Source organism: Sapajus apella, unplaced genomic scaffold (genome assembly GCF_009761245.1).
Source record: "Sapajus apella isolate SASKATOON/1434 unplaced genomic scaffold, GSC_monkey_1.0 scaffold41, whole genome shotgun sequence".
Classification (NCBI taxonomy): domain Eukaryota; kingdom Metazoa; phylum Chordata; class Mammalia; order Primates; family Cebidae; genus Sapajus; species Sapajus apella.
In genome coordinates, this window is record NW_022436981.1 from 5,907,241 (window position 1) to 5,919,932 (window position 12,692).

At 39.8% G+C, this 12,692-nt stretch overlaps 1 protein-coding gene and 1 non-coding gene across 2 annotated transcripts in view; both read left to right on the forward strand.

The window, feature by feature from the left end:
* The window catches only part of OPN5 (opsin 5), a 42,305-nt gene extending 30,763 nt beyond the window's left edge, over positions 1-11,542 (forward strand). Inside the window, exon 7 of the mRNA XM_032299358.1 lies at positions 10,827-11,542. Within this exon, the coding sequence (XP_032155249.1) occupies positions 10,827-10,835 (9 nt within the window). The 3' untranslated portion in view covers positions 10,836-11,542. The remainder of the gene's footprint in view (positions 1-10,826) is intronic.
* LOC116565935 lies at positions 10,235-10,399 on the forward strand. The gene has a single exon (XR_004275674.1). It is a non-coding gene; the product is annotated as a U1 spliceosomal RNA (small nuclear RNA).
* Positions 11,543-12,692: the final 1,150 nt, after the last annotated feature.

Sequence of the window (12,692 nt, forward strand, 5' to 3'; positions counted from 1 at the left end):
AATGACTAGACAGGTGTTCTCTATGCTTCTCCATCCCATCTACCTTGCCTTCTGCCATGAACTTAATTGTGATTCTGCCTTTCTGGTAATGGCCAGCAAGAACAATGAAAAGGGGAAGAGGGTGGCCTCTTTCATGCCACTGATAATCTCTCCACTCCTTCCATTTGAAGGTTTGTAGAGAATCATACCCTCCTCTAGGGCTCAACCTCGGGACATGGCACCTTCAGTCCCTTTGTCTTTGCTTGAGAGTTGGGGGTGTGGGATGAGGAATGAGTTGGTATGTGTCATTGGTTTAAGATAAATGCCAAATAGATGTTGGAAAACGTGCTCTTGAGCACAACAACAACAAAAAGCAACAACTCTGTTTGGGGCTAATGACTGCACACCAAAGTCTGGAGAAAAGAAGAGGCAGAATTGTGATTAGAATAGAAAGGCAAGGAACTTTTTAGCAGACGTGCAAATTTTAGAGGTGTAAAAGCATGTGGCACTTCAGATGAAAGTAGACACAGCTGTAAAGCACAGTCAGACTGCCTGGGCTTGCACCCCTCCTCTGTGTACTTTGGCAAGTTTGAAACATGCGGATAATAACAATGGTATCACAGAGTCATTGTGAGACTTATGAGATAATACCCACATGAGTCACTTAGCACTATAATATATAGTATCCACATAAGTCACTTTTCTGTGACAGAGAAGCACCCTGTGTACTAATTATTATTAAGGTGAGTGGTGGTCAGAAGTGGAGCTGGGAGTGATAGTCTGGCAGGAGTCAAATCAGATCCCAAGGGCTTTGTTGTTTATGCTGTTACATGGATTTTACCGTGACGGTGATAGGGAGACCATTCATGATTTTTGGCTGGGGAAGAAAGACCAGTCTGGTGGCAGTGTCGAGGGTGTATTGACCGCACGAGAGTGGGGAATCAAGATTAGGGATTGGCAGACCAGCTGAGAGGCTTTATAAAAAAATTACAACATACGAGGACCTGAATTAAGAAATGGCAATAAAAATGAAGATGAAAATGGAGGTTTAAGTATTTTAAAAAGTGACAAAAAAGTGGTAATTGATTACATGGAGGAATAAGAGTTGAGAATAACTTGGGACCATCTGCTTAGGAAATAATTTAGATAATGGTGGCTACAGGGGGGAAAATACAGGAGAGCGAGTGGGATGGGGGAGTGAATTATATTTAGAATACGTTGAACATGGAGCATTTGAAACATAGGTAAAGATATTCAAAATAGGTAGTTAAAAATAGTCTAAAGTCATACTCAATGATGTGGGGATTATAGAGTTGCAGAGTGAAGCAGGTAGGATAAGAATGCTAAAAGAGAAATTGCTGGTTTTAAATGACCTGAGGAAGGTAAAGTGAAGGAGGCTTTTTTCCTTCCTCTTCTTTTGTGTGTGGGGATAATTACGGACGTGGATGATGAATGGCAGTAGAGGTTAGAAAAGGAGAAAAGAACACTCAGGTTAATGTAGATTTGTCTAGAAAGTGGAATTTAACATTAACATTGTACAAACGTCCATGAAGGTAGACAGTTTAACTGTTTAAAGGTAGATTCATTGAACTGTTTAACTAGAATGTGGTCTTCAACATGGCTTTATAAATACATGTAATAAGAAAAATTAGCATAGTGAAAAGGAAAAAAAAGTTTAAATTGTAGACGCTTTGGAGAAGATCCTAGAGTTAATTTCTGCTATTGATTTGAAAAATATGATTGAAATCCTCCATGCTTTGGTTCTGCCTTGTTTTGGGTAACATTCTGAGAGCTAGGAGGCACCAGACTTGATAAAGATGTGGTCCTTGGGGCAGAATGGAGGAAGAAAAAGCAAGGAGTCATTGAAGGCTGGCTCATGTACACCAGACTGTCAGTGGACAATTTTCTGAGTGGGTTTTACTTTTCCAGTGGCTTCCAACAATTTGAGAAAACTCTGTACAGTCCTCAAACACTTCTATAAATTTAATTTTAGCTTAAAAACATATATTACATTTTATGTCTGGGGCTTTAGGAGAAAGACTGCAAAATCTTTGAGCCTGTAGCTATGCCTGTTCTCCTTTGGGTTCTCATAACTGGCCCAGTGCCTGATACATAAAGAACATTTGGAAAGTTAATGGTTGAAATCAAACAAGTAATGGCTTGGGGGAGATATGGAAACATAAGCTAGAGTATTGAATCAAGAATGTAAAATTCTAGATCCCTGGACTTTCATTTAAACATGGCCTATCTTGTTAATAAATAAATGAGTAAATAAATTTATAACATGGAGATTGAGAGTAGAAATGCCCTACTAACTTGAAAAGTTGGATTTCAAGAATCATAATAAAATCTAAATATATTTTAATTTTTTCCAAGTAGAATGAAGCAATAAGAGTATATTTCACAGTAAAATCCAAGTTTTTGACTTTTAGAAATGCAGTTGTCTCAAGAATCAAGCAGTATGCTTAGTTAGAACTGAAATGGTAACTACAAAAATCCATCTGATTTAATTTCCCACCACTGCCTCTGATGACCTTTAGCAACATGAACCACAAATCCACAAATGGAAATGATTCTCCATTAAGTTAGTGCAAATGAAGGAGAAAAGACAAAGAGAGGAAGAGTCAGAACTAGCTGATGAGCAGGCTGTTGCAGAGATCAATGATGCCAACATAATGCAATGTCTTAAAGGCTGCCAAAACATCAGAGAACATTATATATAGAATGAAGATATATGTCATTAAAGCAAAAAGGTTAGCAGAGATAGCATCAATCTTCGATTCAATAACTGATTTTGTAGAAAGGGAGCCAGGTCTCATTGTCTAGGAGGTCAAAGCATTGACCATTCTGTTAAAATAGGCCAAAAGGCAAGAAATACAAGACCCACAGGGAATTTGCTAAGAAAACACATTCAAGGGCATGCCCTCAGTCAGTACAGACTTTGCTCAAAGCCTTGTGCTATTAGTGGAGGCCATATTGCAAAATCCCTTGTCACCACTGTGGCCCTCAATGATTTTTAAGTGATTGAATCTTCAACGTATTTGTCCATCAGATTATGGGACTACATGGGATATATTATAAAAATGCTTTAAGAAATTTGAATCAAAACACTGTCATTTAAACTGCTTTTCTCAATTACTTTGAACCTGCTTTCCTTAGCCTGACAAGTATACCCTCACATGCACCATGAAGTCTGGATTAGGCAGACAAATATTATTTAAAACACATGTGTGATAAAAAGTTCTATCAAGTATACATGTGCTTTGTTGGCTTTGTTTTATTTTGGTTTAACATTGGCGAAATGTACATACGTAAATACTGCATTCACTCATTCAGATTTGCATTCAGGCACATTTAGGCACCTGCAGTATACACTGTCCTGAATGTTTGGAAGATACAAAAGAAGGAAACAATGTGTTTTTAGTTCCTTAGGGATTTGAGGGTTTTGACAAAGTTTTGAGCTTTCTATATATTGTAAATGCCTTTAAGTGTAATAGTTTTTAGATGAAGACCTATGGGTTTACTTTGATGAGAGAAACTGCAAAATATCAAGACAGGTCCTGGGAATTGATTTGCATATATACCTCTGTTCCCCAGATGAGGAGAGAAATACGGGGCTTTTACGAGGTCTTCTAGAGCAGAATTCACTCATTGCCAGGGCCAATGTTCTCCTGTTATCTTTGGATGTTTGAATGTTTGGTTTGAGCAAACGAAAATTTCTTGAGTAGTTTTCTTCCTCAGGATACAGCAAAATGGAGCTGGCCAAGTGATTTGGGGCAGTGTGGATTACAACTTTTTCTTCCAAACAATACCTAGAGCATTGGAGACACAGAATAGCAGTTCAGAGTACAGTTTCAGAATCAGCAGACTTGATTTTAAACTCAGGTGTCATCATTTACCAGCTGTGTAGGCAAATTACTTGATCTCTCAGTGTCCCTGGTTGTCCTCATTGTGGAATAGGGACAGTCTCACCTCATTAGGATTTGTTGTGATTCATGTGTAGTCTGTAAGATTCTTAGGAAAGTTCTGGTCTATTGAAAGTATAAAATAAAAGTAAACTATTGTTATCATCACTATTAGAGGAAATAGGTGATTATTCCAAGTGGGTTTTGTAGTGATAGGAGTGAGTCCTGCTCTTGAGGAGGTAGGCGGACATTTCTCAGTATGTCTAGTCACTGTAGATCTGGGAGATGTTCAAGCTTTTCGTAAAGTGAGAAACACACTAAGATTCTGTGGAAATAGCCGCTGGTAGCTCTGCCACAGGAAACTTCTAGTGTTAGGAACTAATGCTATGAAAAACATTTGCCCTTTTAAGCCATGATTGGAGGTGGCACGTAGTGTATGAGACCACGGAGAACAGCGATTTACTCCATTCCAGTGGGAGTCATCCTGGAGATATCCTGGAGATGGAGAAGGGGGTCAGAGCACCTTGCCTATGAAAGGGTCGAGATAATCAGCCTTCTAGTAGACAGTTTACTGGGATGGGAACCCCAGTTCTCACTATAGATCTTTTCAGGAATACAGGCAGAAACAGAAATTCTGCTGGGTGTCTCCTGAGAGCTGATTAGGAAAAAAAAAAAAAAATCAACTTCAGCCCCATGCCTGACCTACTACTGAATCAGAATCTGTAATTTAACAAGGTGACTTTCATGCTCATTGAGTTTAAGTCGATGATTCTGTTAAGACTAATATGTTTTAAAGTATTTTCCCATTGTATGTGGTCACAGTCAGAAGTGTCCTGAGAAATAGTACTCTAATCAATGAGCGGACTTGGAGTCTTGAAAGTGTCCCTGGATACTGGGGCTCTGTGAGCAGGACACTCTCCAAGGTATGTTTCACCCTCAGGACAAAGGGAGATGATGGCATCAGCTATCTTGGGGGGGAGAATTCTGAGATGACAGCCTTCAGTGGAACACTAGGGCCAAAGGCCCATTCGCCTCTTCAAGAAACCAGGGAAGGGAAAAATGAAGCTTTTGGGTGAGTCAGCATTTCTTCACATACAGATATGTTAGGATTGACTACCTAGAGCTAATCTATTCAGAAAGAAGGATATTTTCCTTAATGCCAAGAGTTACACTTATCTAAGTATTTTCTATTTTGAGAGTGGCATTCATTTCCAATAGCTGCCTGACCCACATATATACACACCCAAATGAATAAAATGAACAAAATATAATTAGAGGGGAAAAAAGCACCTAATCCATGTAAAAAAGTAGCTAAATTTGTCAGCAAGCATGTGGGATATATTCAGATTCCTCAGAATAGACCTGAAGCTGCACATTTTGACATTCCATCCATGTAGAAGGAAATCCATGTGTGAGACCAGGCTGATAAAATGACTTAAATGATTGAAAGTGAAGAAGAATAGCACTGAAGCAGCAAGTTACTCATGACATTTCCAGAGAGTGGAGAATCAGGCACCCTTCTCTACATGCAGGACTGGGCCTGAACATTGTACAGACACTTACAAGCCAGTGTTTTGCAGAAACTCACTGCCAGTGGGGATTGGCAGGGCATTCATCCATAGGATAATCTCAATCTGCAGTTAAGCCTGTGTGTGGGGCACAGTTGAGGCTCTTAGCTCAGGATGGCAATGAAACCACACACTCCACAAAGATGATACGTCTCCAAAGCATGGAAAGGCGTTCCAAGGTTAGAGATGACCCTACCCACCTCTTTTGAGCTATTTTCTGTACAGTCAGATGAGGTACCAGGGCAGACATGGAAAATCAGGAGTCAGGTCAGTTGGGAGCCAGGAGATTATGTAGACTTCATTGTAAGAAGTGACTGGTTCAAGGGTGTTCATGACAAGAGTTAGAGCAACTAGAGTGTATTGAGGCTGAGCAAATATGGTGGAAGGGAGGGCGAGAGTGAGGGCAATGTGGGTGCTTAAGGCTGTTAATAAGCAAGAGAATTTCCTGTCTCATTCTGGGTTGCAGCAGCTGCTGCTGTTCCAAGCCCTGCAAATGAAGACAGGCATTTAGAAGATTTAATAAAGCTGAGGACTGTGTGGGCAGAGGAAAGCAACAACTTCTAGACAAACCTTGCCAAAAAAAAAAATAGGCTTGCAAAAGTTGGTACAAAAAGGAGGCAGGTGCGGCTTCTTTAAATTTATTTTTAAAAATATTTATTTTTAGCTCCTGGAGCAGATATCAGAAGCGGTTAAGTAATTGTACGTGTAGTTTAACAGCACAATAAGAATCACAACAAGAATATGTGGCTGTTGAACTCACCCCAGGACACCCTGAATTTCCTGGGTAGTGATGCCATGACTTGCTCATCAGAAATCTGTAAGTAATTCTGGAAGTTAGGAACATACATATAAACACACACACACACTACAGTATAAGTAGAAATGTGATACTGGAGAGGAGAAAGGGAGTAATTTATTCCACATTCAGTAGTTTAGTGCCTTGATTTCATTCAGTGTTGTTTGAATTTAATTTAATACAATTATTAATTAACAGTTCATCATTAAATATAAATGATTTTCAAATGAACAAAACCATTCAAATTAATCAGGCTGCTGCTGTTATTGGCATATTTCCCACTATAGTGTCTTACGGGTTTTTCAGATTAAATTCTGTGCTTCAGAATGGTTGAAATTATAGGGGAAGTTATATTGTTTCAGAAAACACCCTGCTGGTTTTATTTCTGATGACAAACATAAATGAAGTATCTGAGGAAATCTTTTGAGGTGATGAGTCTTAGATATCAGCTCATTTTATGTTGATTCCAATAATAAACAAATAGGCAAATAACAAACAATGATAAACAAATAGGCAATAATAAAAAAAAATAGGCAAAATGTGTTCTCGTTACAGTGATAACATGATTAAAGTTTGCATAAAAGGCTGAAACTTGAATTATTTGCTGGGAAGCAAATTCCTCCAAGCAAAATGATAAAAGCTACATTATTAAGTTTAACATATGCTGAGCAATGGTTTTAAGTAAGAGTCAGCATACTACATCCCTCTGCCCAAATCTGGCCTACTGCCTGTTTTTGTAAATAAAGTTTTAGTTGAACACAACCATGTCTGTTTGTTTACATGTTGTCTATAGCTGTTTTTCCTTTTGAGTAGAGAGACTATTAGTTTTGAGAGACTTAAAATAGGAGCTTTCTGGCCCTTTATGGAAAAACTTTGCTAAAGTCTGCTCTACTTTTTTACCTGTTTTAAAAGCCCTAGGGGTTATTCTTTGTCCCCTATTAGGAAACTGAGGCACAGAGAATTTATGCAGCCTGCTCAAAATCACACAGCCTGTCAATGGAAGAGCTAGGATTCCAGCTTTCTCAGTCTGCCTCTAAAGCCTGTGACTCTTGGTACTTTGCTATATTGTTGACCAATTTATTCTGTATTTAGATTTCTTCTTTCATCTCGCTTGATTTAAAATCCCACTCTAGGTCTCTTACAATAATTCTATTTCCCTGCTGGATTTACACTTGGGATGAGCAATTAAGAACTGATTTCTACTCCTTTTAAGGGAGTCAGGAGATTGTAGACCAGGCGCATCAAATCCTAAGTTGGTTTATGGGATAAGAGAACCAGTTGTATGGGAGTGTGATAGCATTTGAGAATCAACTCCAATAGACATTGTTTATTGATTGTTTCCTACATAGGAGGCTAGACAAAAAATAAGGCATGCTCTTTATATGAAAATAGGTCACGGTTGAACAATGTGGGGGTAGGGGCACTGATCAGCCATGCAGTTAAAAACCTGCCTATAACCTCGGACTCTCCCAAAACTTAACTATTAATGGCCTACTGTTGACTGGAAGCCTTACCAAGAGCGGAAACAGTCGGTTAACACATATTTTGCATGTTATATGTATTATATACTGTATTCTTACAGTAAAATAAGCTAGAGAAAATACTAAGAAAATCACAGGAAAGAGAAAATATATTTACTGTCCATTAAGTGGAAGTGGATCATCATAACGCTTTTATCCTTATTGTCTTCACGTTGAGGGGGCTGAGGAGGTAGAGGCGCTGGTCTTGCTGTATCAGGCGTGGCAGAGGCAGAAGTGGTAGAGGAAGCAGAAGGGGAGGCAGGCGAGGCAGGTACACTTGGTGTAACTTTTGTGTTTTTAAAAATCCACATATACAAGTGGACCTGTGCAATTCACACGTGTTGTTCAAGGGGCAACTGTAGATGGTCTCACTACACTGTGGGGAATGCTATGTTAGAAGCTGCACAGGGAGAGCTCTCCTAAGACATGTGGGTGTGGGAGGGGATGGGACCCAGGGACGTTGCTAGAAGAGGAGATCTCTGATGGAAGTTGGCCAGAAAAAAGTTCTAAGAGGGTCTTCAAAACCAGAGAGAGCTCTGTGAGGAAGAACACACTGTATGTCTTGGCACAGTATTATCCTGGAGGCTCTGAGAAGTGCGTAAGAGAAAGAAAGGCGTCAATTCACGAAGGTCTTTGAACATTTATGTCATCACGGTCAATAATTTTCACTGTTTCCAGTTGACTATGGGAAAAGATGTGAGAAATTTTAGTACATGTAAATTGTTTTAAGATTTTTATTTTAAATCCTATAGTTTCAGGCCAATGTAGTCCTTGTTCTCATCAAAATGTGGCATTCAAAGTACCTATATTAGAGTTGCATGGGATGCTTGGTTAAAATGTAAATCACTGGGCCCCACTCACACCTCATATATCAGACTCTCTGTGGAATAGTGGCTACAAATCTGCATTTAAATAATGCAGGTGAGGCTGGGCACGGTGGCTCACGCCTGTAATCCCAGCACTTTGGGAGGCTGAGGCAGGTGGATCACAAGGTTTCAAGACCAGCCTGGCCAATATGGTGAAATCTTGTCTTTACTAAAAATATTAAAAAAATAATTAGCTGGGTGTGGTGGTACATGCCTCTTGTCCCAGCTACTTGGGAGGCTGAGACGGGAGAATCGCTTGAACCTAGGAGGTGGAGGTTGCAGTGAGCTGAGATCATACCACTGCACTCCAGCTGCTGGGTGACAGAGTGAGACTCTGTCTCAAAATAAAAAAAAAATTCAGGTGATTCTTATCCCAGATGACTCCTTTATACTCCACAGTTTGAGAATCACTGAAGGATAGTTTTAAGAAGAAATAGGGGGAAAATACATCCATATAAGGGCTGTTAAGGGTCTGAATGCTGGTACCTGCAGAGAGAGGGTTATTAGATTTTAGAAGTGCTTTGGAAATAAACATGGACAAGAGTTTGTTATTAATTGAATACGAATGGTGGCTAGCAAGAAGAAAGGAAATGCCTTTTCTTGTTGAAAAAAAATGACTGAGGTTATTGACATGAGATAGAGAATATTTTCCTCACACCCAAAACTGCGCTCTTCCTATCGTTTCTTTTAGATTAATTCAGGTTCTTGCTCAATAACTTTCCCAGTTTTTACTCTAAAATGAAACATGCCAGCCACTTTGGAAATGGGTTCCCAGTTTAGTTCCACAGAAACGCAAAGGCATATCCAGAGTAGATGCTTGGAATGTGTATTTCTTGAGATGAAGAGGCTGGTATGTAATAGGGTATAACTGAAATTGTCTTTCCAAGTGAGAGTGCTGTGGAGCCTGGCAAGAAGGGCAGTGTAGGTCCATTATGGAGTCTGTTCTGTTGGCAGATTGGCCATGAGAACTAATAAAAATTTGTTCATGAATGAACATCATTACAGGTTTTTTTTTTTTTTTTTTTAACTGTGAAAAAAAATGTTATTTGGTCGATTGTTTTTATCCTCCCACACTTGTGTTATTCAAATCCTCCAAATGACATTTTCAGTCTTCACAACTCTACAAGCTAATCTGTTCTAGATAATCCAAAATGGAACAAGACTTTCTTCTTACATATTCGAAGGACACATATTTGAGGATACAGTTTGCCTTCGCTGCTCTGAATGGCCCAAGAAAATAGCATAAAACCCTGCTGTGATCCCAGCAAAGCCCCAAACCACATGCTTGTTGGGTCATCAGAACTGAGTTCTGACTCTGGTTAATTATGTGGCCTTGGCCCAGTATGTGACTGCACATTGATGTTGAATAAGACACGAATTTAACCCTCAAGGAACTTACTCTTAAACAGAAAAGTCAGAGTCAGGGGTTGGAGAGAGAGTTTGGCTTCAAGGAGGAAGTACTATTTGAGCAAAAGCTTAAAGGACAGATTGGGTTTTCAGGCAAAGAAGGAGGTGGAGGCACATGACTGGAAGCCCCAGCAGAAGCATACCTGGAAGATAGACGAAAGTTTATATTGGATGCATTGAAGGATGTGTAGGAGAATATACCTGGCAGGGGAGATGCCATGATTCCTAAGATTATTTTTCCAGGGCAAGCCTTATCCATTGCAGATCAGGTGTACTGACCCCTGAGATTCCTTCAAATCTGGGAAATTCTACTGCACAATCTGTGGTAGTACGGGAACTGTGTTCATGCTCTCCTCTAGTTAAAAAAAAATATTGAAGAACAGAAAAGAAGGGTATATAGGTGAAAATTAGGCAGTACAGATGAGTAGGGAGAAGATCCTGCAAGGCCTTACAGGTAGTCTTTGGAGGGTGCATTTCATTCTAGGCAATGCTTAGGAGTAGAAGACAAGAATTATTATTGGGAGACTTTGGAGATTCTATAAGTAAGAAAGGAGCCTCAACTAGAATTGCAGCCATTAGATCATCCAGGAAGGAAACAGGGTGGGATGCACCCAGAAATAGGTCTCTGCGGGTTCTGGGAGAAGCCGTCCTCAGTGACAATGTCCATCACAGTTCCAGTTCTTTTGGCATGTGTGTGGTATGTTTAGGCTCTGAATTTAGTTTTGGAATCTCTCCACTTACTGATGTATGCCTCACCCTAAAACTCAATTTTTTCTTCTCTACAGTGGGAATAACAAATGTTCTTGTTGTGAAGAGTGCATGTGAAGTGCTTACACAGCATCTGGCACATGCAGAGAAACTAGCTTACAAATGTTACTTTTCTGACTTCTCGCCTCCACTCCACTTACCCTGTCAGGAAAAAATAATTCACAAGGAATATCAAAACAATGATGCACCGTAGGAGTATCCAAGTATCTTAGCTGAATTATCTCATTCTAGTATAGTGGCAGAGCTACAACTAGAGAGTGCTATAAACCCATGCTTTCAACATCCTGCAGTGCACACCTCAGGCTGGTGAGTAAGGACCTCACTTTCTACTGAACTGGGGCTTGTGAAAGCTGGTATGGAAAGCTTGGTCCAAGGAGATCAGGCTGTGTCTCTAAATAGGGCAGCTATGCTCCACGTGTGTAATTTGATTTGTTCTGTTGCAGATGATATATTGGGCAGAGGTGAGTATGGACTGGTGAAAATCTATTTTGATGATTGGCAAAGCAGGGTAAGGGGGGTCTTTTACTGATAGGAAGCATCATCAGTAGGATTTGTCCCTGATGCCTTTACCACAGCCTCTGAGCACCTCTCAAGTTTTTTCAGGCCAGCTCCAGTTTCAGCGAGGATAGCGTGGGCTTTCTATGCCCAAAATATTCTTACTACAGTTAATGTGTAGGTTATTGCCCCAGCCCAGCTACAGGTTCCCATACGTGAGTTCCATGTATGCAGAAACAGTCCATTTCTTGAAAATGAATTATTTCCTTTTTGTTTTTTTTTCTGCTTAAAGCTCCTTGGGATGCTTCCTTTTAAAAGTCTTTGGAAAATAAGAGCTTAAGCTAGGACAGCCTGAGTCTATTTTTTCTTTGTAAAAATGAAATTGAAATTATCCCCAAAATTCATTAGAATAGCTTTTTTCCCCTTCTTTCTTTTTCTTTGTTGGAAACTATGCAACAGAAACAAAGTAAGAAGACACTACCTTAATTTTAAAGGTAACTCTCACATAAAGAAGAAAGTCATGGCTGAGTAGGGTGGCTCACACCTGTAATCCCAGCACTTTGGGAGGCTGTGGTGGAGGGATCATGAGGTCAGGAGATCGAGATCATCCTGGCCAACATGGTGAAACCCCATCTCTACTAAAAAACACAAAAATTAGCCGGGCGTGATGGCCCACACCTGTAGTCCCAGCTACTTAGGAAGCTGAGACAGGAGACTTGCTGGAATATGGGAGGTGGAGGTTACAGTGAGCTGAGATTGCGCCACTGTGCCACTGCGCCACTGCACTCCAGCCTGAGTGAGATCGAACCACTGCACTCCAGTCTGGTGACAGAGTGAGACTCCGTCTCAAAAAAAAAAAAAAAAGAAAGTCATTATGCCAGTCCAGGGGGAGAGCAAAAACAAGAACTTTAGAGAAAAAAAAAACAAAAAAACTTAAGCACCTTGTAAATTTTCAGTCAATTGTCAACACACACCGAATGAATGAGAAGAGCCAGCCAGGAGTCTGTGAAATGGTCCAGTTGGGAAATGCCTAATGCATAAACACAAATCTTGGTGACAGGTAGGTTAGATATCTGTGAACTTTCTAAAGGTTAAATGAACAATAATAGGATTTTGTTAATGTGCCAAAGTGAGTTTAAACCATGAAAGACATGATGCAAATATGCAAGTACCTTTAATTGGGCATAATAAAAAGTAATGAGGTATGTTTAAAATAATAACATTTAGAACAGGAGAGAAGTAAGGGAGCATTTTTGTCTAAAAAGCCAAAAAGTGATAGTTGCTTGATGATTTTGTTGTTATCAGCAGAGAGAATTTTCTTAATATAATAAATTAGACATTTTGGCAAGTGAAATGGGTTCTAGGCCAATTGCAAGTCCCTTAGGATT